The 13,326-nt window shown below is 31.1% G+C and overlaps 1 protein-coding gene across 2 annotated transcripts in view; it reads left to right on the plus strand.

The window, feature by feature from the left end:
- Nucleotides 1-13,326, plus strand: part of LOC145258086 (sodium- and chloride-dependent glycine transporter 1-like) — a 227,906-nt gene that overhangs the window by 116,787 nt on the left and 97,793 nt on the right. The window contains exons 2-4 of one of the 2 annotated variants that reach the window (XM_080115813.1): nucleotides 1,166-1,295; nucleotides 3,279-3,410; nucleotides 10,505-10,636. In XM_080115813.1, the coding sequence (XP_079971939.1) occupies nucleotides 3,281-3,410; nucleotides 10,505-10,636 (262 nt within the window). In that variant the 5' untranslated portion in view covers nucleotides 1,166-1,295; nucleotides 3,279-3,280. The remainder of the gene's footprint in view (nucleotides 1-1,165; nucleotides 1,296-3,278; nucleotides 3,411-10,504; nucleotides 10,637-13,326) is intronic. The other variant, XM_080115812.1, reaches the window with a different exon arrangement.

Genomic DNA, 13,326 nt, shown 5'->3' on the forward strand with positions numbered 1-13,326 from the left:
AGTATTCAATAAAGAATTGGCTCTGTAAATAATAAATACAAAATCTACACGAATTAAAATATCATATTTAAGCGTATTTTACAACCGAGCAACGCCCCCCTCCTCCTAGTCTAAAATATAATGCAGGCTACAAATGCTGCAAAAAATATACGAGGTTACATACTTGTTGGTAATAATAGATTCCAGCATTCCATAAATATTTCTTCACTTCCTTAAGTACTTCTTTTCATAAATACTGCTTGGAACACATTTACAAATTAAAAATAAAAACCCCAGGTTAAAAATATATATTCGTTTATTCTTATTTTTCTTTTAACGATATTCATTTTCAAACCAACGATTATGGTATCTACCCGATTCCTAATCCCTCCCCGCCCCCCTTCCGTCGCTTACTCTCCTTACCATCTATAAACCTCCCTTAGCTAATTCCTCAACGCCCTTCTCCATCTCTCAATTTTCAATCTAACTCATCTGCTGCTAGGAGTCGGCAATATAATAGTGTGCCCCATACCCCACCTCACCCAATACCAAAACATTCCCTTTTTTGTTCTCCCTCTGCCTGGTTTATTTTTACTTATTTTTATTTATAATTTCAAAAATTTTTATTTTTACTTTTTTCTTTCCCTAGCAGCCCCCATTCTATTTTAATTCTATCCGAAGCTCTATTATAAAATTTAATATATTTTTATTTATTTTTAATTTCAAATATTTTTATTTTTACTTTTTCCCCCTCCCTAGCCCCCTTCATCCTATTTTAATTCTATCCGAAGCTCTATTTTAAAATATATTTACTTTGACATTTTTTCCCTCCCTAGCCTCCCCCTATACCCGTCCTATTTTAATTCTATCCGAAGCTCTATTTGAAAATGTATTTTGACTTCAGCGTCCCCACCTTTCCCCGTTAGTTTTAATCTTTATATCTCTGGTACAAGAATGAAACAGGAAAGGTTTCTCTTATATAACTGCGTCACCCGGAAAGAGCTTAACTACTTGCTCAGTTTTATCTTTCCCGATAAGCACTTGTCTCTTGGAAGATGAAAGAGCAAAGAGGTAAAAATTCTTACACCTTTTCATGCAAAAGTGAATGAAACAAAACTTTTGAAACAATATTTTTAAAATTTTCCCAATCAACAGAACAATCTTACAAGATCCTTTTTTTTTCCAGATTTTTTTTTAAATTTGCGGATTTTACCTTGCAGCTATTCTTACAATCTTCACGTCTACAATTTGTCTACTTAACATTTGAAATAGCCATATTATATTCTTATTAGCCTACGCAAGTGCCAACTTTTACGGTAAGATACCTCTATTCATAATTTCATTTGATTTTCTAAAAATTTTGGAACTCTCATCTATTTAGGTTTATTAACATCAATGTTACCGATTTTTTTTTTTTTTTTTGGTAAATTTTTATTTGGTTTCCAGCGTAACATTTTTCTTTAAAATAACGACTTTTCCAGGTATGCTGCAGATGAATATCGTGTTAAATTTTCCCCAAATAAATAGTTTCCCGGATATTAAGCAATGTATTTTCTTATGTTATCGCTGTTGGCCATCTCGGTACGCGCGAGCGCGCATGTGAACGTAATCCCGAAGAAAAAAATTGGGAAACTCGTTCGAGTGGAATATATGCCTGCGCGTACAGATGTTGTCGCCAATAAAAACATAAGGGATTACATTGCTTAATATCTGGAAAACTACTTATTTGCGAAAAATTTAAATGCGGTGTTCGTTTTCAGCATACCTGAAAACCTTTAAAAGTTGTCATTTTAAAGGAAATTGTTAAGGTGGAAACCAGGTAAAAATTTACCTTTTTTTTTTTTTGTATTATCAACAAATTTCATTGGTTAAGTTTTTCATTTGACTTGATAGTTGGAGTTACGATCATTATTTTCTAATTTAAATTACTTTGTCATACATTGTAATTTTCAAAGTTTTCAATTTTCATACTAACATTATTTTATTTATAGTTATTTTCCTCTGTAGAAAGAAGCCTAACTTTTGAGCCTGTCTGCTTTATCATTATGTTCATGGCAAGTGTTCGTCTGAGCTCCAATCTATAGCCCCCCCCCGCCAAACTTTCACGAAAAACACTTGTCTAGTTGAAACCACTATCAATAATTTTCCCACTCTTTATTTGTGCCTAAACCTAAATGTAAATTCCAGGAACAAAGCTTCTTTCTTAGAACTGCATGCACGTTAAACTCTCTTCCGTTTCCCTGCTTTGCAGACTACAATATCGTCATCTTCAAGTCCAATGTAAACAAGTTTTTGATGAGCCGTCCTCTTAAATAATCCAATTTACTAAATTTCCACAACTAACGCTTACTACGATATTATCTCATTGATTAACGTACACCCTTATCCTCGAGTGGCCTCCGTGCTTTGATAAGTCGTGACTCCTTTGTAAAAAAAACAACAAAAAACAACAACAGAAATACAAACAAACAAACAAACAAACAAACTGATAATGGAATAAGGAAATAATTTTTTAATTCCCTGATTTTAAGCAATAAATTTTGTATCCGTACCTTCTAATTCCCTTCGGATATCTATCTATCTATCTATCTATCTATCTATCTATCTATCTATCTATAAAAGTCAAAAAATGTGTGTGTGTGCGTGTGTGGGGGGGGATGAAGACACTTCCCAACCTATATACTCAACGAATTTTTGATTTACAGACTTGAAATTCCATACATAGAGTATTCAGACACGTGGAAAACTTTTTAATCGGTTTTCATCGAAGAAAAAAAAAGAAGAAGACTGCCGAGGCGTCAAAATTGAAAAAGATCCAAGGATCGACTTCTGATGCACACCTGTTTTGATGTACGACCATCGAGGACATCCTGGATTTTTCTTTTATTTAAGAAGGATTTAATTATATTAAATATTCATCATGGGGCAAACCCCATGATGAATAGACTGAACCTTTTGTGAAAATTCAATAATACGAGTACAAATTGTTTGATTTTTATTAAATTTGATCCCTGAAGGTGAATTTTTCTTAAGACACCTTAAGCTTGAACCTTAAATTTGAGAGATTTTCTCGAATCCAAATCATATAAAAGATGTTGATCAAAGTTTGAACAAGGATTCTAGAAATAAAGTTTAACATCATTATATGTTGATTTTAATCTTCAAAAGGCGACATGAAAATGTTGGCAAACTGTTCCATAGGGTGAATTAATTTTATCCTTCTCGGGACGGGTATTATTTGAAATTATAATATGGATAATTGTATAATTTTCTGTTGTTCTTATTTTGTATTGTTCCAGTCATGAATAATGATGAGATCCCTCGAGAGAATTGGGGAAAATGGACGGAATTCTTTTTCTCTGTTCTTGGTTCTATGGTTGGCCTGGCGAATATCTGGCGATTTCCATATCTCTGCTACAAGAATGGAGGCGGTAAGTTTCTTTTAGATTATTGCATCGTCCGAAAAGGTTTCAGCTATTAGGTTGCTACAAAAATAATATCGTTTTTTGACGTTCAACTATATAAATAAAAAACGACATTATTTTTGCACCAACCTAATAGTTGCACGGATTTCTATTTCGCGGTTTCATGTGTTGGTGTTTAAGCGGAATCGATAACCCAAGTGTCGTTAGTTTATGTTTGTTGTTATAAGTAATTGATAACCAAGTTGTGGTTTTATTTAATATAGAATTTTATTGACATATTTACATAAGAAGAGAGATTGAATGTTCGTGTGTAGAGGTCTACGCCATGTTGTTGAATACGTATGTATTAGGCGGTTGACATCAATATTCATACGCCATGATTTACTTGTTACGCGTATGAAAGTAGTTCTATGATAATACTACACCAAGCACTTGACAAATTCCGACTCAGATTTTAAATACCAGCTTAGGAATTCTTTTTCTCTCCACTACTCTCCAGAGAGATGTTAGCTAAATGGATACCGTGATGAACTGTTTACCCATTTATGGACTATTGTTGCCACATCTGAGCTGGTGCAGCTATCACTAGTCTCTCCCTCTTGGACAGGCTCCAAAGAAAAGTCTCTAATCTTATAGGTCCTGCACTGTCAACTAAGCTCCAACCTCTGTCCCATCGCTCCTATGTTGCATCTCTGTGCCTGTTTTACAAATATTTTAATTGCATGTGCTCTGATGAACTCGTTGCACTGTACCCCCTCGATATACATACCTCCGACAAACACTCTTAGCAGCAAAATCACACTTCTTTGCTGTAGAGGTCCCTTGATTCCAGAAAGCTTTCTACTCTAATAGTTTCTTCCCTCGAACAGCTAAACTTCGGAATTCCCTTTCTGTTACCTGCTTCCCTGACTGTACTGACACGCAGAAGTTTAAATGTAACGTAAACTAATATCTTGCTCATCTCCCCAAAACGTGGTCCCAAATAGCAGCCCTTTACATCCAAATGACGATATGCCTTGTTTGGGATGAACACGAGTAAAAAAAACAAAACAAACAAAAAAACTAATAATAATCCACCTTCCCTAAATAAGATGAGCACCATCAAAAATTACCTCTGTGACACTACCATTTTCAGTGTCATGAGTTGACTGATGAAATTAATCAGATCTTTAATTAATCAGGTAGATTAAAATAGACTAATTTAATTGTGAAAATAATTAATTTTCAAATTACTGAATCATTTGAATTTGAATAAATAACAGATTGTGAAAATCAGTGAAAACGAAGAATAGAAAAGAAAAGAAAGAAAAGAAAAGAAAGAAAAGAAAAGAAAAGGTCACCAAATACAGATCCGTTGAAATAAAACAACGGAGCTGTTATATTTTAATAAAATGAAAATGACAAGTGTCAATCTTTTGCCAGCGGAGTTGACCTGCTAACCAAAAACCAAAAAGAAAAACAAATATAAGAAGATGCACGGAGTTTTCAGAAACAAAACAAAATGATTTAAATTTTTAAAATAATGAAAATGACAAAAGTGTCTTTCACACGCGGAGTTGACCTGCTAACCTTTTGCCAAAAACCAAATAATTGTAAGACGATATACGAAGTTATTATAAGTAAAATAAAATCATTTCAGATTTAATAAAAATGAGAACAACACAAAATTGTTGAACATTGACAGGTATACTGGGTCAACCTGATCGGGGCATAAAGTGCAAGGTTTGACATAAGACCTTGGGAGCGGTTAAAGGACATTGAAGCCCAGATCATTAATTACGGCACTAACCATTGGCTGCTCTAGAATGACCAATCACATACGAGTCTGGTGGACGGGTGTTTCCTCTTGTCCCTCCCCATGGTTGTGTCGTTTCCTCTTGTTCCTCTTCCATGATCGTGGTGTTAAACCATTGATCGACAGTCATGATTGTCTGACCAACCAGAAAGCGCACCTGCCAAAAATTGGGTCTATAAAAAGAGACACCGAATTGAGAAATTGAGTTGGTTCCTTTCCCGTTAACTGAGAACCAAGTTCCTTGCCGACAACTCCGGCGCCATCATATCTGCTATTTCAACCAGTCAACCATATTCTCCCCGTGTCTCTGGTATTCAACTTTATTTTTTTTACCAAGTTGGTTTTTTTTTCCACATATTATTGTAACGACAAAGTGTTTCAATAAACCTTGTTATTGTTGTCGATTGGCTGTTTTCTACTTTTTCTTTTTTGGAACCGCTAAGTCTGTTTGGTAACCCCAACTACAAGAACTGAACAGGTTTCTAGGCCGCATCAACTCGAGCCTTCTTTGTGAAACTATTCTGACACAACGTGAGACATGAAGGAAGGTTTGGACGGCATAAATCCTATGTGGTAGTCACATAGTCTCGACTACTCTAGTATTATGACAAAGACAGGAACACACATCAGTCTAGAAAGAGTTCTCATTCACTAATCGGGGAAAGAAAAGATCAGAACAAATACTATGTTATGTTTCTGAATTTTTTTGAGATGAGGATTGGGTATTCACATTATTTGGATTCATCAGACTACTGTTCTCATCTTGAGTATGATTTTCAAAACGTTTTGGGCGATGTAACCTCCGACCTTCTTCAAGTGTATCTTGTTGAACTCAGGAATGTTTTTGTCGAACTCAGAAATCGTTTTGTCGAACTTCGGACTCTTTCTGCCGAACTCGGGACTCTGCATGGAATTTCGAGCAAAACCCTTTATTTAGTGAATGGTTAGAAGTCCTAAGTAATTCATAATTGTAATTTGAGTGTTTTCCGCGCTTTAACCTTCAAAAGAAAAGTAACTTTTTACCAATTACTTTATCCACTATGAAACTGAAAAAAAGTCGGAGATTACATCGACCGACACATTATAAAAATAACACATCAAGTTGAAAACCGTATGTTGGATAATCCAAATCCCCGAGGAGTGACGTGAAACAAAAGTCGTTCACAAGTCTGGATTCAAGGCATGAGAGGACATCAAACGGAGGGGGGGATCAAATTCTGGGACGTAAAATCCCCAGTCAGCGAGTTTGACCTATACGGCTTGAAATGCTGACGTCATTTGGGCCAAATATAAAGATAACCAGAGCGAGAGAGTGACACGAGAGGGTGCAACACATTCTTCTCCACACCACCACCACCAAGCACGCTATTAAAATTGTCAAACTGTCATTTGAAAACCGAAAGGTTGTGTTGACTAAACGAAATATTTTTATAACCGGTTGTGTGGATATTTTTTTTTTTATCGCCAACGAGTGTATAAATCGAGAAATGATAAAGATTGACGTTTTAGAAACGAAATACACTTAAGACGCATTTGACGATCGGCCATTAATAAAATATAACATAAATTATGTCAGCAAGATATGACATGTAGTGCGAATAATGAAAATAATACAAACATACTGAATAATTTACAAAAACTATAAAAATACATTTTAGACACAACTTATTTTTTTTATAAAAAATAGAAAAAATGCATGTGAAAAGCACAACTTATTTATTTACAAAAATATAAAAAATATTTTTTAAACACAAATATTATATTTACAAAAAATATTAAAAATTCATTTCAAACAAAAATTATTTATTTAAAAAGTGCAAAAATATATTTTAGACATAATTATTTATTTACAAAAATATTAAAAATATATTTTAAACAAAAATTATTTACTTACAAAAATACAAAAATATTTATTTATTTACAAAAACATAAAAATTACATTTTAGACAAGAATAATTTATTTAGAAATGATATAAAAATGCATGACACAAATTATTTATTTTAAAAAATATAAAAAATATCTTTTAGAAAAAATTTATTTACAAAAAAATACATTTTAGAAAATATTAATTTATTTACAAAAATATAAAATATATTTTAGAAACAAATTATTTATCCACAAAATATAAATATATATTTTTGACACAAATAATCAGTTTACAAAACATATAAAAAATTTCTTTTAGGTACAAATTATTTCTTTACAAAAATATAAAATATATTGTAGACAAAATTTTTATTCAAAAAATATCAAATACAATTTTTTTACACAAATTATTTATTTACAAAGTATATAAAATACATATTTTAAACACAAATTATTTAGTAATAAAATATAAAAAATACATTTTAGATACGTATTACTTATTTACAAAAGATATAACATATCATGGACACAAATTCTTTATTTAGAAAAAATATAAAAATACTTTTGTGACATAAAGTATTTATTTACAAAAAATATAAAAAATATCTTTTAGATCCAAGTTATTTATTTACAAAAATATAAAAAATACATTTTAAGCACAAACTATTTATTTACAAAAATATAAAATATATAAAAAATACATTTTAAGCACAAACTATTTATTTACAAAAATATAAAATATATTTTAGACACAAATTATTTATTCTCAAAAATATAAAATATTAATTTTAAACACAAATTAAGTACTTACAAAAATATAAAAAATACATTTTATTACAAATTATTTATTTATAAAAATATGAAAAATATATTTTAGACAGAAATTAGTTACTTACAAAAATTAAAAAAATATATTTTAGGCATAAATAATTGATTTACAAACAAATATTTTAGACACAAATTGTTTTGTCACAAAATATATAGACACAAATTGTTTAATTACAAAATATTAAACATATATTTTAGACACAAATTAATTATTTACAAAAATATAAAAAATACATTGTACACACAAATTATTTATTTACAAAAATATTAAAAAACTACATTATAGACACAAATTATTTATTACAAAAAATGTTAAACACAAATTATTTATTAAAAAAATATTAAAAAATATATTTTCAGGCACAAATGATTTTTTACAAAAACTACAAAATACATTTCAGACAAAATTGTTTATTTAGAAACAATATTAAGGATAAATTTAAGACACAAATCATTTTTTTACAAAAATATAAAATATATTTAGGCAAAATTTACGAAAAATATAAAAACATATTATAGATACAAATTATTTATTTACAAACTATATAAAACGTATACCTTAAACATAATTTATTTACAATTTTTTTTAAATTTTAGAACTTAATTATCTATTTACAAAAATATAAAAAGTATATGTAAGACACAAATTGTTTATTTACAAAAAATATAAAAATATATATTTTAGACCGAAATTATTTGATCATTGCCAAAAGACTGTGGTCAATTTTTATTCGTCTTACTGTCCGTCATCTTTTTTTGGGTGGAGGGTGCATGTGATTAGACTGTAAGTTTACAAAAATTATGACAACACAATCATGCTGTTTTTACTTACTCTTTATATAATTTTCTTCTGAACCATTATAGAAAAATAAGCGTTTATAACCACATATTCGATTCAGATTGTTGGTGCATCATTCACTGGCGATTATTTTTACGTTTGTTTTTAAGTTAATTTGACCATTACAAGGAAATCTTCATTCAATCAAATTTTAATTCAATAATTAAATCCAAATTTTAATTCAATACTTAAAATCAAATTTTAATTCAATACTTAAATCCAAATTTTAATCCAATACTTAAAATCAAATTTTAATTCAATACTAAAAACCAAATTTTAATTCAATACTTAAATCCAAATTTTCATTCAATACTTAAAATCAAATTTTAATTCAATACTTAAATCCAAATTTAAATCCAATAATTAAAATCAAATTTTAATCCAATACTAAAAACCAAATTTTCATCCAATACTTAAAATCAAATTTTCATCCAATAGTTAAAATCAAATTTTAATCCAATACTTAAAACCAAATTTTCATCCAATACTTAAAACCAAATTTTACTCCAATACTTAAATCCAAATTTTCATCCAATACTGTAAATCAAAATTTCATCCAATACTTAAAATCAAATTTTCATCTAATACTTAAAACCAAATTTTAATCCAATACTTAAAACACAATTTTACTCCAATACTAAAAACCAAAATTTCATACAATACTTAAAACAAAATTTTATTCCAAATACTTAAATCAAAATTTTCATCCAATACTCAAATTCAAATTTTCACCCAATACTTAAATCCAAATTTTAATCCAATACTTAAATTCAAATTTGCATCCAATACTTAAAACCAATCAAATTTAAACACAGAGGGAAGCTGAAGATATATGTGTTCTTGCTTCACGATATCATACTCATTTGCACTATTTAGGTGGTCATAACTGGAGCAGACTACAGCTTTGTATGATTCACCCATTCCTCTTATTCATTAGAATTAACCCCACCCGACTTTCAGATTCCTAATTTCAAATACTACTCATGAAGTTACTCTTATAACTAATATGAGGGTATATGTGTAATATGGGTGATTTTGGGACAATCAGGATGTATCTTTATTGCCACGTTTATGCATTTTTTGAGCAAATGGATTGATACACCCCCTAAAAAACGTCAGTATATTTAAAAAGATAATAGACAGAAACTTTATTGTTTTTTCTAGTTTCTTCTAAATGAAATTTTAAATTCTTTGAAAAATCTTCATATTATTTGATTCACAAAAATAACTTACTTTGCTATCAAAGTACAGATTAGTTAACACTGAATAAATTACAAGAAAATGTATAATTTATATGAATTGAAATTTAACGACGACCAACAGCAGTATGCATAACGACGATTGAGTGTATTTTCGATTTATAGAAAACCTGAAATAAAAACGTGTTAGAAACGTTAAAACTATGTAGAATTTCATTCTGATGCGTTTGATATAAATTATACGGTCTTTTTGCCATTTACGAGTGTTAAGTACTCTATACCGTTTCCACGCTTTTCGTTATTCACATCCAGCCAACAACAGTATGTATAGTGGTCATAAAATGTACATTCAATAGTCGAAAAGACAGATTTTATAGAAGGTATTAAATAAAAAATAAAAAATAAAAAACGTATTATTAACATTAAAACTAAGTGAGTTATGTTGTGGGTTTGATATAAATTATGTTGCTTCCTGTCGCTTACAAGTTATCGAGTGTTAACTATTCTATACTTCCCCCATTTTTTTGCGCGCTATCCATGTTTTAAATGTTTTTATTTTTGCATCCCGGACAGGTGCGTTCCTCATCCCGTTTTTCTTCTTCTTACTGATTGGCGCCGTTCCATTGTTATTCATCGAGCTATCATATTCGCAATATTCAAACTTGGGACCCGGAAAAGTATGGATCATGTGTCCACTATTTAAAGGTCAGTCTATTGTTGTTTAATATCGTAGTGTATTTAATATAAGTTCAAATAGGCATTATTTTGGAAGAGAACAACGATAGGTTCCCCTCACACTAGCTGAAATTAGGGAAAGCATAAAATGAATGCATGCAATACATAGAACATGGTTTTTCGATTCTTACTTGCTTGCTCGAAATATTTAGAACACACACACACACACACACACACACACACACACACACACACACACAAAGAGTCCAGCGTGGCTATTTTAAAATGGCTGCCGTCGTTAAAATATTCTTTGCCCAGTAGAAATGGCGTTTATCGTTCATCCCTTATGCATTCCAAATGCGTAAGTTGACGAGTTCTTATTCAACCATCATCGTAAATAATCTACTGCTACAAACTATTACTACGCAACTGTTCCAACGACTACAATACACACATTAATCCTTATCCTTGAATGGCCTCTGGGCTTTGATATATGGAAACTCCTTTGTAATATATATTTCTGTAGAAATATATTTTCTTATAATATATACCAATCCTTATTTAAGAAGCTCAATGTAATTACAGAGCAATATAGAGAATAAATGACAAAAAGTTATATTCCAAAATTCATGATGTTGACCATCTTATAATTTATTCCTTTAATTCAGTTGACTTATACAATTCTTGAAAAATTCAATATGGCGTAATGGAAAAATATAAAGGTATCAGAGGAAATGAAATGCAGTTAGCAAAATGTTCAGCTGCGAATGGACGAATTGAATAAATCATATAAAACTGTTCAGAAAAATGAATTAGACATGATAAATATAGATTTCCTCAACATACTCAAACAAATGAACCTCCACAACTTCACCGAAATCGTTACCCCAGGAACCCCAAGATTTACAATGAAGGACCATAAAGAAAATTTCCAAGACAACCCCTAGTTAAGATTAATCTGCCCCTCTAGCTCTGATTTAGTAAGAAAATCTAAGACAGAATTATACTGCTGATAAAAGGGAAAATAAAATTCCCCCTCTGGCAATGCTCCCAAACTGTCCTCAATTGGTTTATTCAACTCAAAGAGAAAAAAAGACTTAACTTTATAACTTTCGATATATGTAACTATTACCAATCAATATCGATATATGTAGTTATATATATATATCCCCAATACTTCTTAATAAAGCCCTAATTTTCGCTAAGAACAATTCCAATATAACAGATCTAGAAAGGAAACTTATCCTCCTGGCTAGACACTCTCTGATTGAATTTTTAACCCTAACCCTAACCCTAACCCGACTGGACCAGGAAAAATCCCTACTCTAATTTTAACATTTTAATGGGGGCTGACCGACTCCGCACAAGTTACTGATTTAGTCGGTCTCTACCTGTTAAGGGAGCTCAGCTTAGAATTCAAAAACCTACAGGTGTTGTATTATGGGGTGGCTCCCAGGTTGGGAAATCGTAATAGTGCGTAGGACTCCCTGGCTGCGGTACATAGCAGTTTTAGTTACGTCGATTGTCCGTAGGTTCACTTGTTTACTAAGCGGTTGTGATGACAACGAGTTAAGATTAGTGAGTTATCTCACCTTAGACTGGCACTTTTTCCTTATCTTGCCTCTCGTCAATTGTCAAAAATGTCATAACAACGTTGAACCTGAAAACAAAGCGGTTGACGACTTAGAACGATCAGCTGTAACTTAAAAATATGCATTAAAAGACGTAAGTCACAATTGTGTTTGTTTTTGTATAAAATTATATTTTACAATATAGTTACAATTTAAAACAAATCGTCTTTTTTCTTTTGGTGGTTCTGAAGTTCACAGTTAGCAGTTTTCTCACAGTGCTCTGAGGAGGGAAAATGACGCTTCAACAATCAGGTCTTCAGCAACACATGCTGTTCCGTGTTCTTCTCTCTCTGCTCTCTCTGCTCTGCTCTGCTGATTCACCGTTTTTATTGGCATTTTGTCGCTTTGTTTTTTCTATCCACGCGTCCTGTCAATCGGTTGATACATGTGTTCTTAAGTCACGTTTTGACCTCAAAAAATCATTCGATTTTGTCTTCAACGCAGCGACACGTGAATTACCCACTCATGCCAATATCTGTAATTCCAGAGCTTACGAGGAATGTCACGTTTATTTGTTTTGTAAACAAAAAAATCGTCGTCCGATTTCTCTGTTTATGACGTAAGCCCTTCCTCTTTTCAACCGGTAGACAATCGATTATTCGATGCCCACTCTTTTAAATCTTTTATTAAAGTTTTTTCTTTTCAGTTATGTATGATGGTTCCAGCCATTCATTACATAACACCCCTCCATTAACCATTTTTTTTTTTTTTTTAATCGTCTATCGGTCCATCGACATTTCCAATAATGTTTTTTTTTAATGTCACAATTTTTTTTTCATCTCTTTTACTGTATTTTTTTTTTCGTTTAACTTAGAAAAAAAAAATAAAATAAAAATAAACATCAACAAGAAAAGCATAAGGTCTTCTTCGGTATAAGTGCATCGGCCGCACTTAACAGCAAAATATACGCTGCAAATTTACCAATTTTACCGAAGTGGTCGATTTGTCCAATATTCTCCACTACCTCGGCTCTTTAATTAATATGACTAATTAACTAAATACGAGTCTTACATTTTAATGACTTGTTTAAAATGTGGGCAGCATATAGTACAAAAATTTCGACCAGAACGCCAGGATCCTAAATATTGG

The sequence above is a fragment of the Euprymna scolopes genome, chromosome 33 (assembly GCF_053919585.1).
Source record: "Euprymna scolopes isolate OS-2025 chromosome 33, ASM5391958v1, whole genome shotgun sequence".
NCBI lineage: Eukaryota > Metazoa > Mollusca > Cephalopoda > Sepiida > Sepiolidae > Euprymna > Euprymna scolopes.